The sequence below is a fragment of the Rutidosis leptorrhynchoides genome, chromosome 4 (assembly GCF_046630445.1).
Source record: "Rutidosis leptorrhynchoides isolate AG116_Rl617_1_P2 chromosome 4, CSIRO_AGI_Rlap_v1, whole genome shotgun sequence".
Taxonomy (NCBI): Eukaryota; Viridiplantae; Streptophyta; class Magnoliopsida; order Asterales; family Asteraceae; genus Rutidosis; species Rutidosis leptorrhynchoides.
This window is the reverse complement of record NC_092336.1, coordinates 217,941,201-217,955,551: the sequence shown is the minus strand read 5'-3', so window position 1 is coordinate 217,955,551 and position 14,351 is coordinate 217,941,201. Positions and strand designations below refer to the sequence as shown.

Below are 14,351 nucleotides of genomic sequence, written 5' to 3'. Positions count from 1 at the left end.
AGTGTTTATAATGATAGTATAAAAAATCAATAGAAATAGACTAGTAATAATAGTATACGGAGTATAAATATAATCAACTCAATTCAATTTTTATTTTTAATTCTAAAAGTAGATGAAGAGTAAAACAGTGTAAAAACCATTTTTACCAACCAACACAACCATTTCGACCCTATAGATCTATAATTGCTTCCTATTTGGACTCCAAATGCAGCTGAGCTTTCAACAACTACTATTTACATCTTCAAAACCCATTGGACGCTTTGAAGTTTGACTTAGTTAGGTATGGCTTCCTATTCTTGACTTTTAATTGGTACTAACATTTAACTATTCAAGTTTATGTATACATCTTTAACACCCACTAGACTTAAAAAAAGAATTTCTACACATACAAAAGTTACAAAATGTTCCTAATTAAAGCCCATGTAACATATGATAATGAAGAGAGCGAAAATTGGTCAACCTCAATAGTCAATTGGTCGACCTCACATGTCGTGTTTTCAAGAAAAGTTTTTAACTTTTTTGTAAAATGTAGCATTTTTGACACAATGTGTAGAAATCATAACCAAAGACCAAGTTCATAGTTCAAAATCAAAATAAAAGTCGGTTTAATCTGTAAGTACAAAATGAGGCCACTTCTGAATGCTAAATAAATTAACATCCGAAAATTAGTTCTTCAATCTAACCAGTACCAAAATAGTATAACCGATTAGTAAGATCTAGATGACGTTTTTACGGCTGCAGCATTTTGTTACGAGGTGTTTTCGGGTTGTACAACTCCAAGAGCTTCACCTAGGTTCAGGTTGCCTCTCATAGTTCTCCGACCGACCCCACCATTGCCCATCCTCATCATAGCAGCAAACTCCCCATAATCAATCTGCCCATCCTGTACCATACATGTGTACCGTCAGTTCATTAATGGGTCAAAATTCACAAGCAGCAAAATGGGCGAGTTAGTTAATGGGTCAAAATTCATAGACAGCAAAATGGGCGAGTTAGTTATTGGGAAAAAATTCATTGGCAGCAAAATGGGCGAGTTAGTTAATGGGTCAAAATGGGCGAGTTAGTAAATGGGACAAAATGGGCGAGTTAGTAAATGGGACAAAATGGGCGAGTTAGTTAATGGGTCAAAATGGGCGAGTTAGTTTAATGGGTCAAAATGGGCGAGTTAGTTTAATGGGTCAAAATGGGCGAGTTAGTTTAATGGGTCAAAATGGGCGAGTTAGTTAATGGGTCAAAATGGGCGAGTTAGTAAATGGGAGAAAATGGGTGAGTTAATTAATGGGTCAAAATGGGCAAGTTAGTTTTTTTTTTTTTTTTTTTTTTTGAACGGCAAATGGGTGAGTTAGTGTGGGTCAAAATGGGTTCCGGTCAAACAAGTTGGGTTTCCCCGCTAATAGATTTGGTATCAATAGTAAATTCTTTAATCATATTTTCCCCCACTTTGACCCATTCTAAACTTTTACCCAAATCTTTATGACCATCTATCTAAACCATTAACCCAAACTACCTTTGACCCATTACTCTAATATAGTCCACGTTGACTGAACTTACATTATCTTGGTCGATTTCTTTGACTATTTCATCAAGGTGGACTTCACCTAAACCCATCTCTTCACACGCTTGTTGGAGCTCATCGATAGTTATGTAACCACTCCCATCCTTATCAAAAAACGAAAATGCGGACAAAAGATTCTCTTCTCGCTCCAGCTTATTCAAGTGTACCGTCGCTGCAAGAAATTCACCATAATCGATTGTCCCACTGTTGTCTATATCAGCCTGCCAGGTCCAAATTTTCCACAAACATAATTTTCTTTTTTTATTTTAAAAAAAAGGAACCAAGATATATAAGAAGTGGCACTTACAGCATCCATTAGGTCCTTGATCTCAGACTCCATAAGTTCAGAACCTACTCGTCTTAGGCCCTCTTTTAGTTCTTCAAATGTAATCGTACCGCTATTGTCCGTATCTATCATTTTGAACAACTCCTTTAATCCACCAATTTCTTCTTCTGAAAGCGTTTCGGCAATCACCTACACAAACTCATTGAAAAATAATTAATAAAATTGCATTAAATCATACGCATTTTAGAAAATAAAAAGAATTTAATAATAATATTAAAAAAAAAAAAAGTCACTCCCACAAATTAAATGACAATTGTGGTCTGTTCGATGAATTTAAGCAGACAAGTTGGAATTATTCATGTGAAAACACAACAATTTGGGTTATCCCTAATGGGTAAGCTTTATGCTTAACAAGAGTTAAGAAAGAAACTAGTAAAGCAATTTAAAGGCCAAAAAAGTGCTAATGGGTTGATCCAAACCGAATCTTTTCAACACCCCGGTTTGTTCAAAAGAACCAAAACTATATCAGAAATATAAATCTTTGTCCTAGAAAATGAAAACCCGAACCTTTTTGGCCCATTTTAAAAGGTAACCCATTTCAACCTATCCTACCAAACAACAACAATACCCAATCCCGCGAATGCAACCCATCATTTTTCAGAAGAAACCTAAACATGACAAAATATTTTGTCTTTATCTAACAACGGAAATACGACTCAAACCATTCTGACTCGTCCTATATTTAATCAATCTCAACCTGTCATATCAAATCACATTTTAAAAATCCTATCATTTTCAGAAAAGACCAAAACAAAATGATAAAAACAATATTTTTATTTAAGGAATGTAAGAAGATTACCCGTAAAGCCATTTTCTTGAGCTTGTTCATCGCAGAGAACTGTTTCAAACGCGATAAAACAGCAGAATCAAGTGGCTTGTCAGGTGCCATTTTATCATCAACAATCCACGGGTGACCTGTCAAAGTAAGCAAGAATCAAATTAGTAAAAAAAATTCTGTTTTTAGCAAAAACAAATTCTATCAAAATTCTTACATAAAACTTCATGAGCAGTAAGCCTTTTCTTTGGATTTCGATCAAGCATTTTCCTTATAAGATCTTTCGCACTGTCAGTTATCGAAGGCCATGGCTCGGATTCAAAATCTAGTTTTGCTTGTAATATCTGACGAAAGATGCCCATTTCAGTTTCTGTAGATGAACACGGTACACGTTTAACAAAAGAAAAAGGTTACACCTTTTGATGAAATTCAACAAATTTTAGTATAAGAGTATAGTATTATAAACAAGATTGCATATATACCTGCCCAAAAAGGGGGAACACCACTGAGTAAGATGTACAAAATAACCCCTGCGCTCCAAACATCAGATTCAGGTCCATAATGCTTACGTAAAACCTCTGGAGCAACGTAGTAAGGGCTTCCAACCACGTCCGAAAATGTTTCACCTAAATCTCAGAATGACAATTATAAAAGGATGAAAAGAATCATTTTGAAAAGAACTGTAACTAATATTGATAAATTCCAAACAAATCCTATCACAATATTCAAAAAAAGGTTGCATAACTCAAAATCAATTTGGGAGTACTAAATTAATTGCATTTGTAAAGTAGAGCTCATCAATGACACCTATTTCTAGCCAAATAATAATTTAAGATGCAACAAGAACTTTTAATACATTTAACAAAAATGTACTCAACCATGGAAATCAAACTATGCTGATGGAATGGAACATTCACTAGGTCAAAGGACCATAAATTAGTATGTATTCGAACTTACCAATAGCACATATAATTTATCATAAATAAAACTCACTTAATCAATTATATCACCCAAAAGTCCAAACAAAAAAAAAAAAAAAAAAAAAAAAAAATTCCAAAACCCTAAATCACAATCTAATGATCATCATAACTTCAAGAAAGACAATTTAAAGCCAAAACATATAAACCCAAATGAATAAATTGATTTTCATAACATTTACAAGCTAACCCAAGAACAGAAAAGCCCAAAAAATAATAGTAATAGCAATAAATAGAAAAAAATCAAACCTGGTTTGTAGAAAACAGACAAGCCAAAATCAGTGGCTTTAAGAGTAGCATCTTCATGAGTGGTGGAAAACAAAAAGTTTTCAGGTTTAAGATCTCTATGCATAACACCCAATGAATGACAAGCTTCAACAACACCAACAATTGTTTTAATCAATTTAGCAGCTTCTCTTTCACTATAATGACCTTTTTGCACAATCCTATCAAACAACTCACCACCAGCACATAACTCCATAACAATATGAACATATAAAGCATCTTCATAAGTCCCTTTAATTCTCACAACATTATTATGTTCAGATAAATGATGCATTATTTGTATTTCTTTCAAAACATCTTCATAATCCTCTTTACAAATTAGTTTCTTTTTGGGGATTGATTTGCAAGCATAAGCAATACCAGATGATTTCTCTGTGCATAAATGAGTTGTACCAAACTGCCCTTGACCTAATTTTCTACCAATTGTGTACAACTGTTGAAGAACTGGGGTTTTTTGCTTAAGAACATAAAAAGGTTTTGAATTTGTTGATGATGATGATGGGTTTGGTTTTTTCAAGATTGGGGGTTTTGTGGGTTGTGATGAATTTGAATTTGAAATTGAAGTTGGTGATGAAGATGACATTTTCTTTGCAAAGTTTTGAACTTTATGGAATGGGTAAAGAAAAAAAAAAACAAAAAATCAAGATTTATGAACAAGAAATCAAGAAAGATGTTTGTAATAGTAGGATTGTGACTACACAAAACTATGACTATAGAGATACATATTTGTATGTATATAGAATTAAAAATTACTCTAATTTTTGGGACCCCAGATCGCTCTTATCTCACGGAAGTTATCTGTTTCCCTGAAAAATAGAGATTAGAGAGAGAGAGCGCAAAAATAAAAATTAAAAACGGCAAATATTTTTAGAGTTTATCTAATGTTATTCCAAAGGCTATATTCATGGTTACAAATGATGTCCGTTACGGCAGTGGTTGCGACATTTTGGTACTACTCTGTCTTGAGTTCGTCTCGGTGTCTAATTAAGTCGGTCAACAGTCTAAAGGTCAGGTCAAAGGTAGGAAAGGTCGGGTCAATGTCGGTCAAAAGTCGAAATTCGGTTAAAGTCGGTCAAATTAATCAAAATCGACGTAGTTTAGTGTTACTTTTTAGATTATATTCACTGCAATAGTGATTATAGATACAAACTGGTCAACTAAATATTTTTGGGTTTAAAATATGTGTGTATATATATTTAATAATCAACGTGAGTCAACGTCCGTCTCGATCCTCGTTTCTACCTTCTCGATCTTTTAACATCCGTCTCACGTCTTTCAACCTTGGTTATACTTAAAAAAAAAATACTTTACGCATTTAAAGATGTACATTAAAGTTAGTAAGTTAATTGAGGTTAGTTTTAATAAAATACAAATATATATTCGATGTCTTAACACATAGTATAGCTTTTAAGAGTTATCTTTAAAAAAAAATCTTGTTTTATATTTACTGATAATAGTGAGATGAATCATGAATGAAAGTTTTCTATGAGAATAGTACTAACTTTTTCTCTTTTTGGGAGGTGGAAATAGACAAAGTCTTGATGTAGATTCAACGTGTTTCTTTGAAAAAAGAAGAAAAATACGTGGATTTTTTTAATATTGACTGATGTTAATTGGATCATTATTATTCACATGGACATGGCCCGCAAGTATGCATCCTAATTCTCCTATCACCCACTTGTTTACAAAAACGAGTTAATTAATTTGCTACTCCTTCTCCCTAAAGTTACCTCTCTCCTTGGCAAAACCCTAGCTCACCCTTCCCTTTTTCTTTTTTCTTTTCCGGCGCTACATACACTCTTTGATGCGATCCTTCAATCGTTTTGAGTTCTTCGGCCGATCTACCTCCTTGGATCTCGTCGGAGGTGTAACTGTAGTCGATGGTATGTGGCTCGACGTTCTCTCGGCCATATCTTGTCTTGGTTGTGCTTTATGGTAGTTCAGGTTGGATTCTCGGGTGTTGGGTTAGTGAGGTGTCATCGGTTTTTGTTTTGCTCTGCCGGAATCCGTACTCCGGAGGCTCTCCGTTCAAGATCCAGGAGACGAGTGCCCTGTTGGTGCTCTGGTGATTGTTTAGGGTTCTGCCATGGTTATTTTGTAGTGGATTCTTAGATCTTGGAGGTGACACAGATGTTGTGTAGTGACCCGAACTTTTCCATGTTTATATATATATTAAATGAAATTATTATTTACATGATTAAGTGTTTCCAACATGTTAAGCAATCAAACTTGTTAAGACTTGATTAATTGAAATAGGTTTCATATAGACAATTGACCACCCAAGTTGACCGGTAACGTTAAAACTTGTAAAAACTATACGATGACATATATATGGTTATATATATAGTTAACATGATTTTATTATAAGTATGTATCTCATTAGGTATTTTAACAATGAGTTATATACATAAAAATGAGACTATTAATTTAAGAAACTCGAAAACGATATATATAACGATTATCGTTATAGCAACGTCTTACTAGGTACATATGGATCATATTAAAATATTGATACACTTGGTTAATTATGTTAAATGATAAGTAAATATATTATTAAGTGTATTAACAATGAAATACATATGTAAAAATAAGACTACTAACTTAATGATTTCAAAACGAGACATATATGTAACGATTATCGTTGTAACGACATTTAACTGTATATATATCATACTAAGATATATTATATATCATAATATCATGATAATATAACAATTTAACATCTCATTTGTTATAATAAACAATGTGTTAACAACATTCAACAAGATCGTTAACCTAAAGGTTTCAAAACAACATTTACATGTAACGACTAACGATGACTTAACGACTCAGTTAAAATGTATATACATGTAGTGTTTTAATATGTATTCATACACTTTTGAAAGACTTCAAGACACTTATCAAAATACTTCTACTTAACAAAAATGCTTACAATTACATCCTCGTTTAGTTTCATCAACAATTCTACTCGTATGCACCCGTATTCGTACTCGTACAATACACAGCTTTTAGATGTATGTACTATTAGTATATACACTCCAATGATCAGCTCTTAGCAGCCCATGTGAGTCACCTAACACATGTGGGAACCATCATTTGGCAACTAGCATGAAATATCTCATAAAATTACAAAAATATGAGTAATCATTCATGACTTATTTACATGAAAACAAAATTACATATCCTTTATATCTAATCCATACACCAACGACCAAAAACACCTACAAACACTTTCATTCTTCAATTTTCTTCATCTAATTGATCTCTCTTAAGTTCTATCTTCAAGTTCTAAGTGTTCTTCATAAATTCCAAAAGTTCTAGTTTCATAAAATCAAGAATACTTCCAAGATTGCAAGTTTACTTCCAAGTTTTCTAAATCCATTCCAAGTAATCATCCAAGATCAAGAAACTTTTGTTACTTACAGTAGGTTATCTTTCTAATACAAGGTAATAATCATTTTCAAACTTTAATTCAATTTCTATAACTATAACAATCTTATTTCGAGTGGAAATCTTACTTGAAATTGTTTTCGTGTCATGATTCTGCTTCAAGAACTTTCAAGCCATCCAAGGATCCTTTGAAGCTAGATCTATTTTTCTCATTTCCAGTAGGCTTATCCAAGGAACTTGAGGTAGTAATGATGTTCATAACATCATTCTGAAAGGACCCGTTCATATACATTATAAACGATTCACAATAGTTGAATGCATTGCGAGGTATTTGACCTCTATATGATACATTTTACAAACATTGCATTCGTTTTTAAAAGACAAACTTTCTTTACATCGAAAATTGACAGGCATGCATACCATTTCATAATATCCACTATCCAACTATAAATTGATTTAATAATAATCTTTGATGAACTCAATGACTCGAATGCAACGTTCTTCGAAATATGCTATGAAAGACTCCAAGTAATATCTTTAAAATGTGCAAATGCACAGCGGAAGATTTCTTTAACACCTGAGAATAAACATGCTTTAAAGTGTCAACCAAAAGGTTGGTGAGTTCATTAGTTTATCATAATCATTTATTTCTATCATTTTAATATACCACAAGAATTTCATTTCCAGTTCTCATAAATATACGTCCCATGCATAGAGACAAAAATAATCATTCATATGGTGAACACCTGGTAACCGACATTAACTAGATACATATAAGAATATCCCCTATCATTCCGGGATCCTCCTTCGGACATGATATAAATTTCGAAGTACTAAAGCATCCGGTACTTTGGATGGGGTTTGTTAGGCCCAATAGATCTATCTTTAGGATTCACGTCAATTAGGGTGTCTGTTCCCTAATTCTTAGATTACCAGACTTTAATAAAAAGGGGCATATTCGATTTCGATAATTCAACCATAGAATGTAGTTTCAATTACTTGTGTCTATTTCGTCAAACATTTATAAAAGCGCATGTATTCTCAGTCCCAAAAATATAAAGGGTAAAAAGGCAAATGAAACTCACCATACTGTATTTCGTAGTAAAAATACATATAACGTCATTGAACAAGTGCAAGGTTGGCCTCGGATTCACGAACCTAAATTAATTATATATATTTATGTGTTGGTCAATATTTGTCTAACAAATTAGGTCAAGTCATAGTGTACCACAATCCTAATGCTCGAGACTAATATGCAAAAGTCAACAAAAGTAAATTTGACTCAAAATAATTTCCAAAAATCTATACATGATTAATATATAGTTTAAATATCGTTGTTTTATATTTTTAAATATTTTTAAAAGATTTATTAGAGTAAATAATATAATTTATTTATTAATAAATAAAATTTTATATTAAATTTATATAATAAAATATACTTTTATATATATTAAGTAATAAAATTTATAGGGTTCATTTAATATCATAAAGATAATATGATAGGTATTATTAAAGTAAATTATTACACGTAGTAAAATATGTTTGTATCACATATTTATTTGATAAAATAATATCTATAATGATAGTAAGTAAAAGCTGTATTATTTTGTAATAATAATTATTATTATAAGAATATCAATATTTATAATTACTAAGATGACATTATGATAAAACGATAATTCTAATTATGATAACTTTAATATTTATGATAATTTTTAATATTATCTTTAAAATAATAATTCTATTTAAAATAATAATAATAATAATGATATTTTATAGTAACAATGACATTTCTATTAAAATGATAATTTTTGTTAAAATGATAGTTTTAATACTAACGATACTTTTAATAATAATAGTAATGATAAAAATAATAAGAACGATAATTTTATCTAAATCAATATCTTATAATATTTTAATTTCATCATGATACTCTTACTCATTATTTCCTAATCGTTTCGTTTAATAGCTTTTAATCGTCTTTTATATCGTGTTCATAATAATGATAATAATAGTAATCAAAATAATTAGGTGTTACAAATATTTGTTTTAATTACACTAATATTAATAATGATGGTTACTATAACATTATTAACAATAATACTAATAATTATCTTAATGATAATATAGTAATAATAATAATAATAATAATAATAACAATAACAATAACCATTTTAATGATATATATATTAATAATGATAATAATAATAATAATAATAATAATAATATTAATAATAATAATACTAATAATAATAATAATAATAATAATAATTGGATAATAATAATAATACTAATTATAACTTTAACGATAATAACGATAGTAATAATAAAAAAAATAACAATTTTTAATGATAAATCCCTTTTATTGATAAAGATAATAATAATGATAATAATAAGATAAAACTAGAACGACGATAAAAACGACGATAATAATAATCATTTTTAATAAAAATATCGAAAATTTAATTGATTATAACTTCTAATCCGTTCATCGAAACCATTCGATATCTAAAGGAAAAGTTCTTAATTTTTCGCTAGCTTTTCAAGGACATGCATATCTTATACTTTATCTCAACCGCAAGTGTAACTAATTCAAGATTCAACCTAACCTGTCTAAGGGCAATATCAAAAGTACAAGCATGCATAATCCTAAATACTCGAGCACTAGTCAGGGATACACTATTAGTATGTAAAAGTTAAATTATGAGTACTCACGTATCAATATTGAGATTCAATATTGCAGGAAAGGTACGTAGACGCAACGGAAATGATAAACACTATATTGACCTCATGAGCATACCCATGAACCATACTCAATCACCTCCATAGCTATAACCCATAATTTTCTTAATCCTATCCTACTCGAAAAACAATTTCGAAATCACTCGGACAGCACTCCGTCGTAATATTTTATGTATACTAATAATATCTTGAAATAATACGGAGTAAATATATATATGTAAATCGATTGAGAGAGTTTAGAGAAAAATATTTTCAAGTTTCTATGAAATAATGAAACCTATTGAATTCTATTTATAATAGATTTTTGAATTATTAAAGTGAATTATTAAAGTATGAATTATTAAAGTGAATTATTAAAGTATGAATTATTAAAGTAAATTATTAAAGTATGAATTATTAAAGTGAATTATTAAAGTATGAATTATTAAAGTGAATTATTAAAGTTAAAGTAAAGTAAAAATAAAGTAAAGGTAATGTTTAAGTATAGTAAAAGTATAAAACTATGTACGTATAATACGCGTATAAATATATATAATATTAATTTAAATCGTTATATATATTTAATAAAATAAAATATAAATATCGTTATCTTTATCATACTAGTTAAGTAATGAGTTGTCAAAAGTGGTTCTAGATATTTATAAAAGTTATATACGTTTTAATAATAAAGTTCTTTTTAAACTGAAAACGTTTTTGTACGTTTGAAACTAAATAGATCAATCGAGTCTTTATGAGATTCAATCTTCCACTATCCTTTGTCTAGTTCTCAATCATTAACAATTTGTTCTTATTTATAAATCACTTTACCATTTTCCGAATATTGTTAAAATGAAAAGATTTCTCAAATCAACGTGGGCCTTTCAACAGAGACTTGTAATCATAATCCAATATATCTGATAATTCAATCATTTAATCTTATCTTCTAATTCCATTGATAAACATTTTGAAACAGATACAATCATATAAAGTATTTAATCTAATATTTTGTTTACGTTTCAAGTTATAATATATATACACATATACATATATAATCATATTCGTTTAATGGTTCGTGAATCGTTGGAACTTGGTCGAGGTTGAATGAATGTATGAACATAGTTTAAAATTCTTGAAATTTAACTTAACAAATATTGCTTATCGTGTCGGAAACATATAAAGATTAAAGTTTAAATTTGGTTGGAAATTTCTGGGGTCGGAAACATATAAAGATTAAAGTTTAAATTTGGTTGGAAATTTCCGGGTTGTCACAGTACCTACCCGTTAAAGAAATTTCATCTCGAAATTTGAGTGGAAAGGTCGTGAATGATAATAAGTATGTTTTCATGATGCATACGGTCTGAAAATTAGAGTTTTATCATCAGCGAATAATTTGGATAAACAATCCATTTATATGAAGAGTATGAATGAAGCTAACATAGAAGAGTGAAATGAGCAAGTGTAGATTCATCTTATCATTTAACGTAGATATGATTGATTCCCAGATTTCAAGGGATTTGAAGAAAATCTTCTTAATAAGATTTGACTCTCCGGTAATCAAGGGAATTAGGATCCGCTTTAAATGCGATCATCCATTTTAATTGTTTTGTCGAAGATTTTCTTATAAATTCACCTCCTTAGTTTCCTTACAACTCACACCTTCTGTTGATGCATTTTATGCAAGTTCCTAGACATCTACCCACGTCCATTGCAGGTACAACAGTTTACAGGCCACCATGATTGCTCGTTATTATCCTATCCGTGCTTGTATGTGGTTACAGGAACTGCAGGAACGAGATTTAGATGTTTTACTATGTTAGACTTAGTCAGACGTACGAGTGAAGCCTCACTAGTATGGCTGATAGGCTCATACGCACGGTTGATGCTGAGCTAAGTCACAATTACAACCTAAATGAGAAGACACGAGTGAGTGATCACCCGTACAGCTGATGAAGCCAACTCGTATGTGTGATGAATGAATTGTATGGGTGAGTCAACAGCAGGGGTATATAAAGTCTTATGTTCTTCATTTTAGGTTCAGCCTCTCATTTGTTACACACACTCAGATCTAGTGAGCTCCTCCGATTCTCTCTCAGTCCAAATCACCCAGGTGGTGAATAATAGCTCTAGGTGTTGATCTAATCACACTTGATTTAGTTGTGGTTTGACTAAATTAATCAAAAAAACTTAACCTATTCACTAGAGGGTTTGATTCACTTATTCCGCCATTGTGTGAGTTAAATCTATTGATTTCTAAGTTCCTAGTCATGTTTCATCACCTTCTATTCTTTCCCCCTCAACTCATATTTTAAAGTATTCATCAATATGCTCCATCCAGTTCTGATTCTCGATATACTTCTAACTTTCATATCGGTCATTCTTCTTTTTCATCTACCGCCGGAAGAATCTATTTACTTCTACTATACTCTTGGGTTTATAGTGTTTCTAGTTCTCCCGTTTCTTTATATTGCTATATGCATCGATATATATGGTTTATAAATTCTGGTTTGTCGTTGGGCTTTATATGTTCCCTTATATTTCAAAGTCTCTGCTCCTGTCTTCTATAATCATTATCATTCACAGTTAATGCTCTCTTTTATTTGCTGCAATTTATACCCCAATTTCTATTTCGGAGTTTTGTCCTTTCGTTTCTTCTTCTTGCGATTAAGCACTGCTTGTAATGGTCCAGAATTCACAGATATGAATTTCGGAATGAACATTGTTAATGTTCTAGGAAGGAAATTGTGATGGCACGATCTTTACATGTCAAATTACTAGAATACCTTGGAAAAGGCCGAATCATCAAGAAATATTTTCTTGATATTTTAGAGGTTAAATAGAATACAAGAGTCGTATAACATGGCACATGATGATGTTATGATCTGTGAATCATCACGTTCCATTTAGAAACTTAGCATGACTTACTATAATATAATCACATTGATCAAGTGTCATTATATTATACTAATTCATGCTTCAGTACCCAACACTACTTCAAAATATTCCTATTTTAAACTTGAATGTTTCAGAATTTAGAAACTAAAATAGTTTCTTTTATAATGTAATACAGATAGTGCGAAGAGGTAAATGATTTCAAATAAGAAAAATTAAGAAAATATCTTCAGAAATATGGAGGATATTTATAATGAAAGATATGATGATATTTTAGAATTTCTAATATCAGAGGATGATGAAGAATATTGTCCGCAGGGGTTTAGAGTCAGGAGCAAGGTATTCGTTAATGACTTCAGCAGGTACGGAATCATTTGGATCCTTTGAATTCAGGTTCAGTCTTATTAATTTGTCCACAGCCTCCTTCCTACTTTGCTCAATCCGTTTTCCAGTTTCAAAACTTCTCTTTTTCTGCGCTTTGCCAGCACACTTCATCATTATCATCCAGCTTTTACCGTTTAAAGTCGTTTATAGTTTTTGCTGCTTCATCAGCATTTTTTCCATTTTCGGAGAACCAATTCGTAGTTCGGAGTGTTTTTCAGAAACTTCACATTCAAATTAAGTCCAGAAGATAGACGTTATATATACACATATAACTGTTAGCGTAGACATGCTGCGAGATTTCAAAATACTGATTGCTAATTCCCAATGATTCGTATAGCAATTCTCATTACAAGATGCGAATGAGTAAATGATGGGGTTTCAATGAATAATTATAATGACTTTTTGGAGAGGCTAAAGTCAAAGGGTAATGAAGTTGTTGGTACATCTGCTAATAATGTGGTGGAATGTAAAAGGTTCCCTGGTAACGATGGTGTATATCTCAAGGTTATAATAAGGTTAGTCTGACTGAAAAGTCGAAGTTGACTTGTTGGAGCTGTGACAAAACTGCCTACTTTGAATAGGAGTCGCAAAGTTATTTTTGCTAATAAATGCCAAAGAATCTGACGCGGATACGTTGTTTAAACTTTTACTTTGGTTTTAAGAGTTTTTCGGGTACATAACTGTGGGTAACATGTGGTTGGATCATCATCTCGATTGCTCATCATTCGAAGTGTCTTCAGAAATTTTCGAAGGGTTTGAACACAGATTGTAATCGTTAACATACATTTGATATTCTAACACAGTTTTGAAGTCAAAATATAGCTTGTGAAAGATGTAAGGATCTAAGAGTGATGATTTTGGTCATATCTCAAGTTGAATTTTGAGATTTCAAAATCAGAATATGTAATTAAATTTTGAATGAGTATGGTTATTTTGATTTCTATAAAAGAATGTATATTGTTGTGAAAGTAGGGAGTATAATGGATGATTTGCTGAATCAGATTCGAAGAATGTAACATATTAATTGTG

At 31.0% G+C, this 14,351-nt stretch overlaps 1 protein-coding gene across 1 annotated transcript; it reads right to left on the bottom strand.

Moving 5' to 3' along the window:
- Positions 1-392: 392 nt before the first annotated feature.
- Positions 393-4,709, bottom strand: LOC139904465 (calcium-dependent protein kinase SK5-like). The gene is made up of 7 exons (XM_071886386.1): positions 3,903-4,709; positions 3,159-3,302; positions 2,894-3,046; positions 2,701-2,816; positions 1,863-2,030; positions 1,552-1,776; positions 393-883 (listed from the first exon to the last, which is right to left on the bottom strand). Exons 1-7 carry the CDS (start codon positions 4,519-4,521, stop codon positions 749-751), a joined length of 1,560 nt encoding a protein of 519 aa, XP_071742487.1. The 5' UTR covers positions 4,522-4,709; the 3' UTR covers positions 393-748.
- Between the last annotated feature and the right edge of the window lie 9,642 nt (positions 4,710-14,351).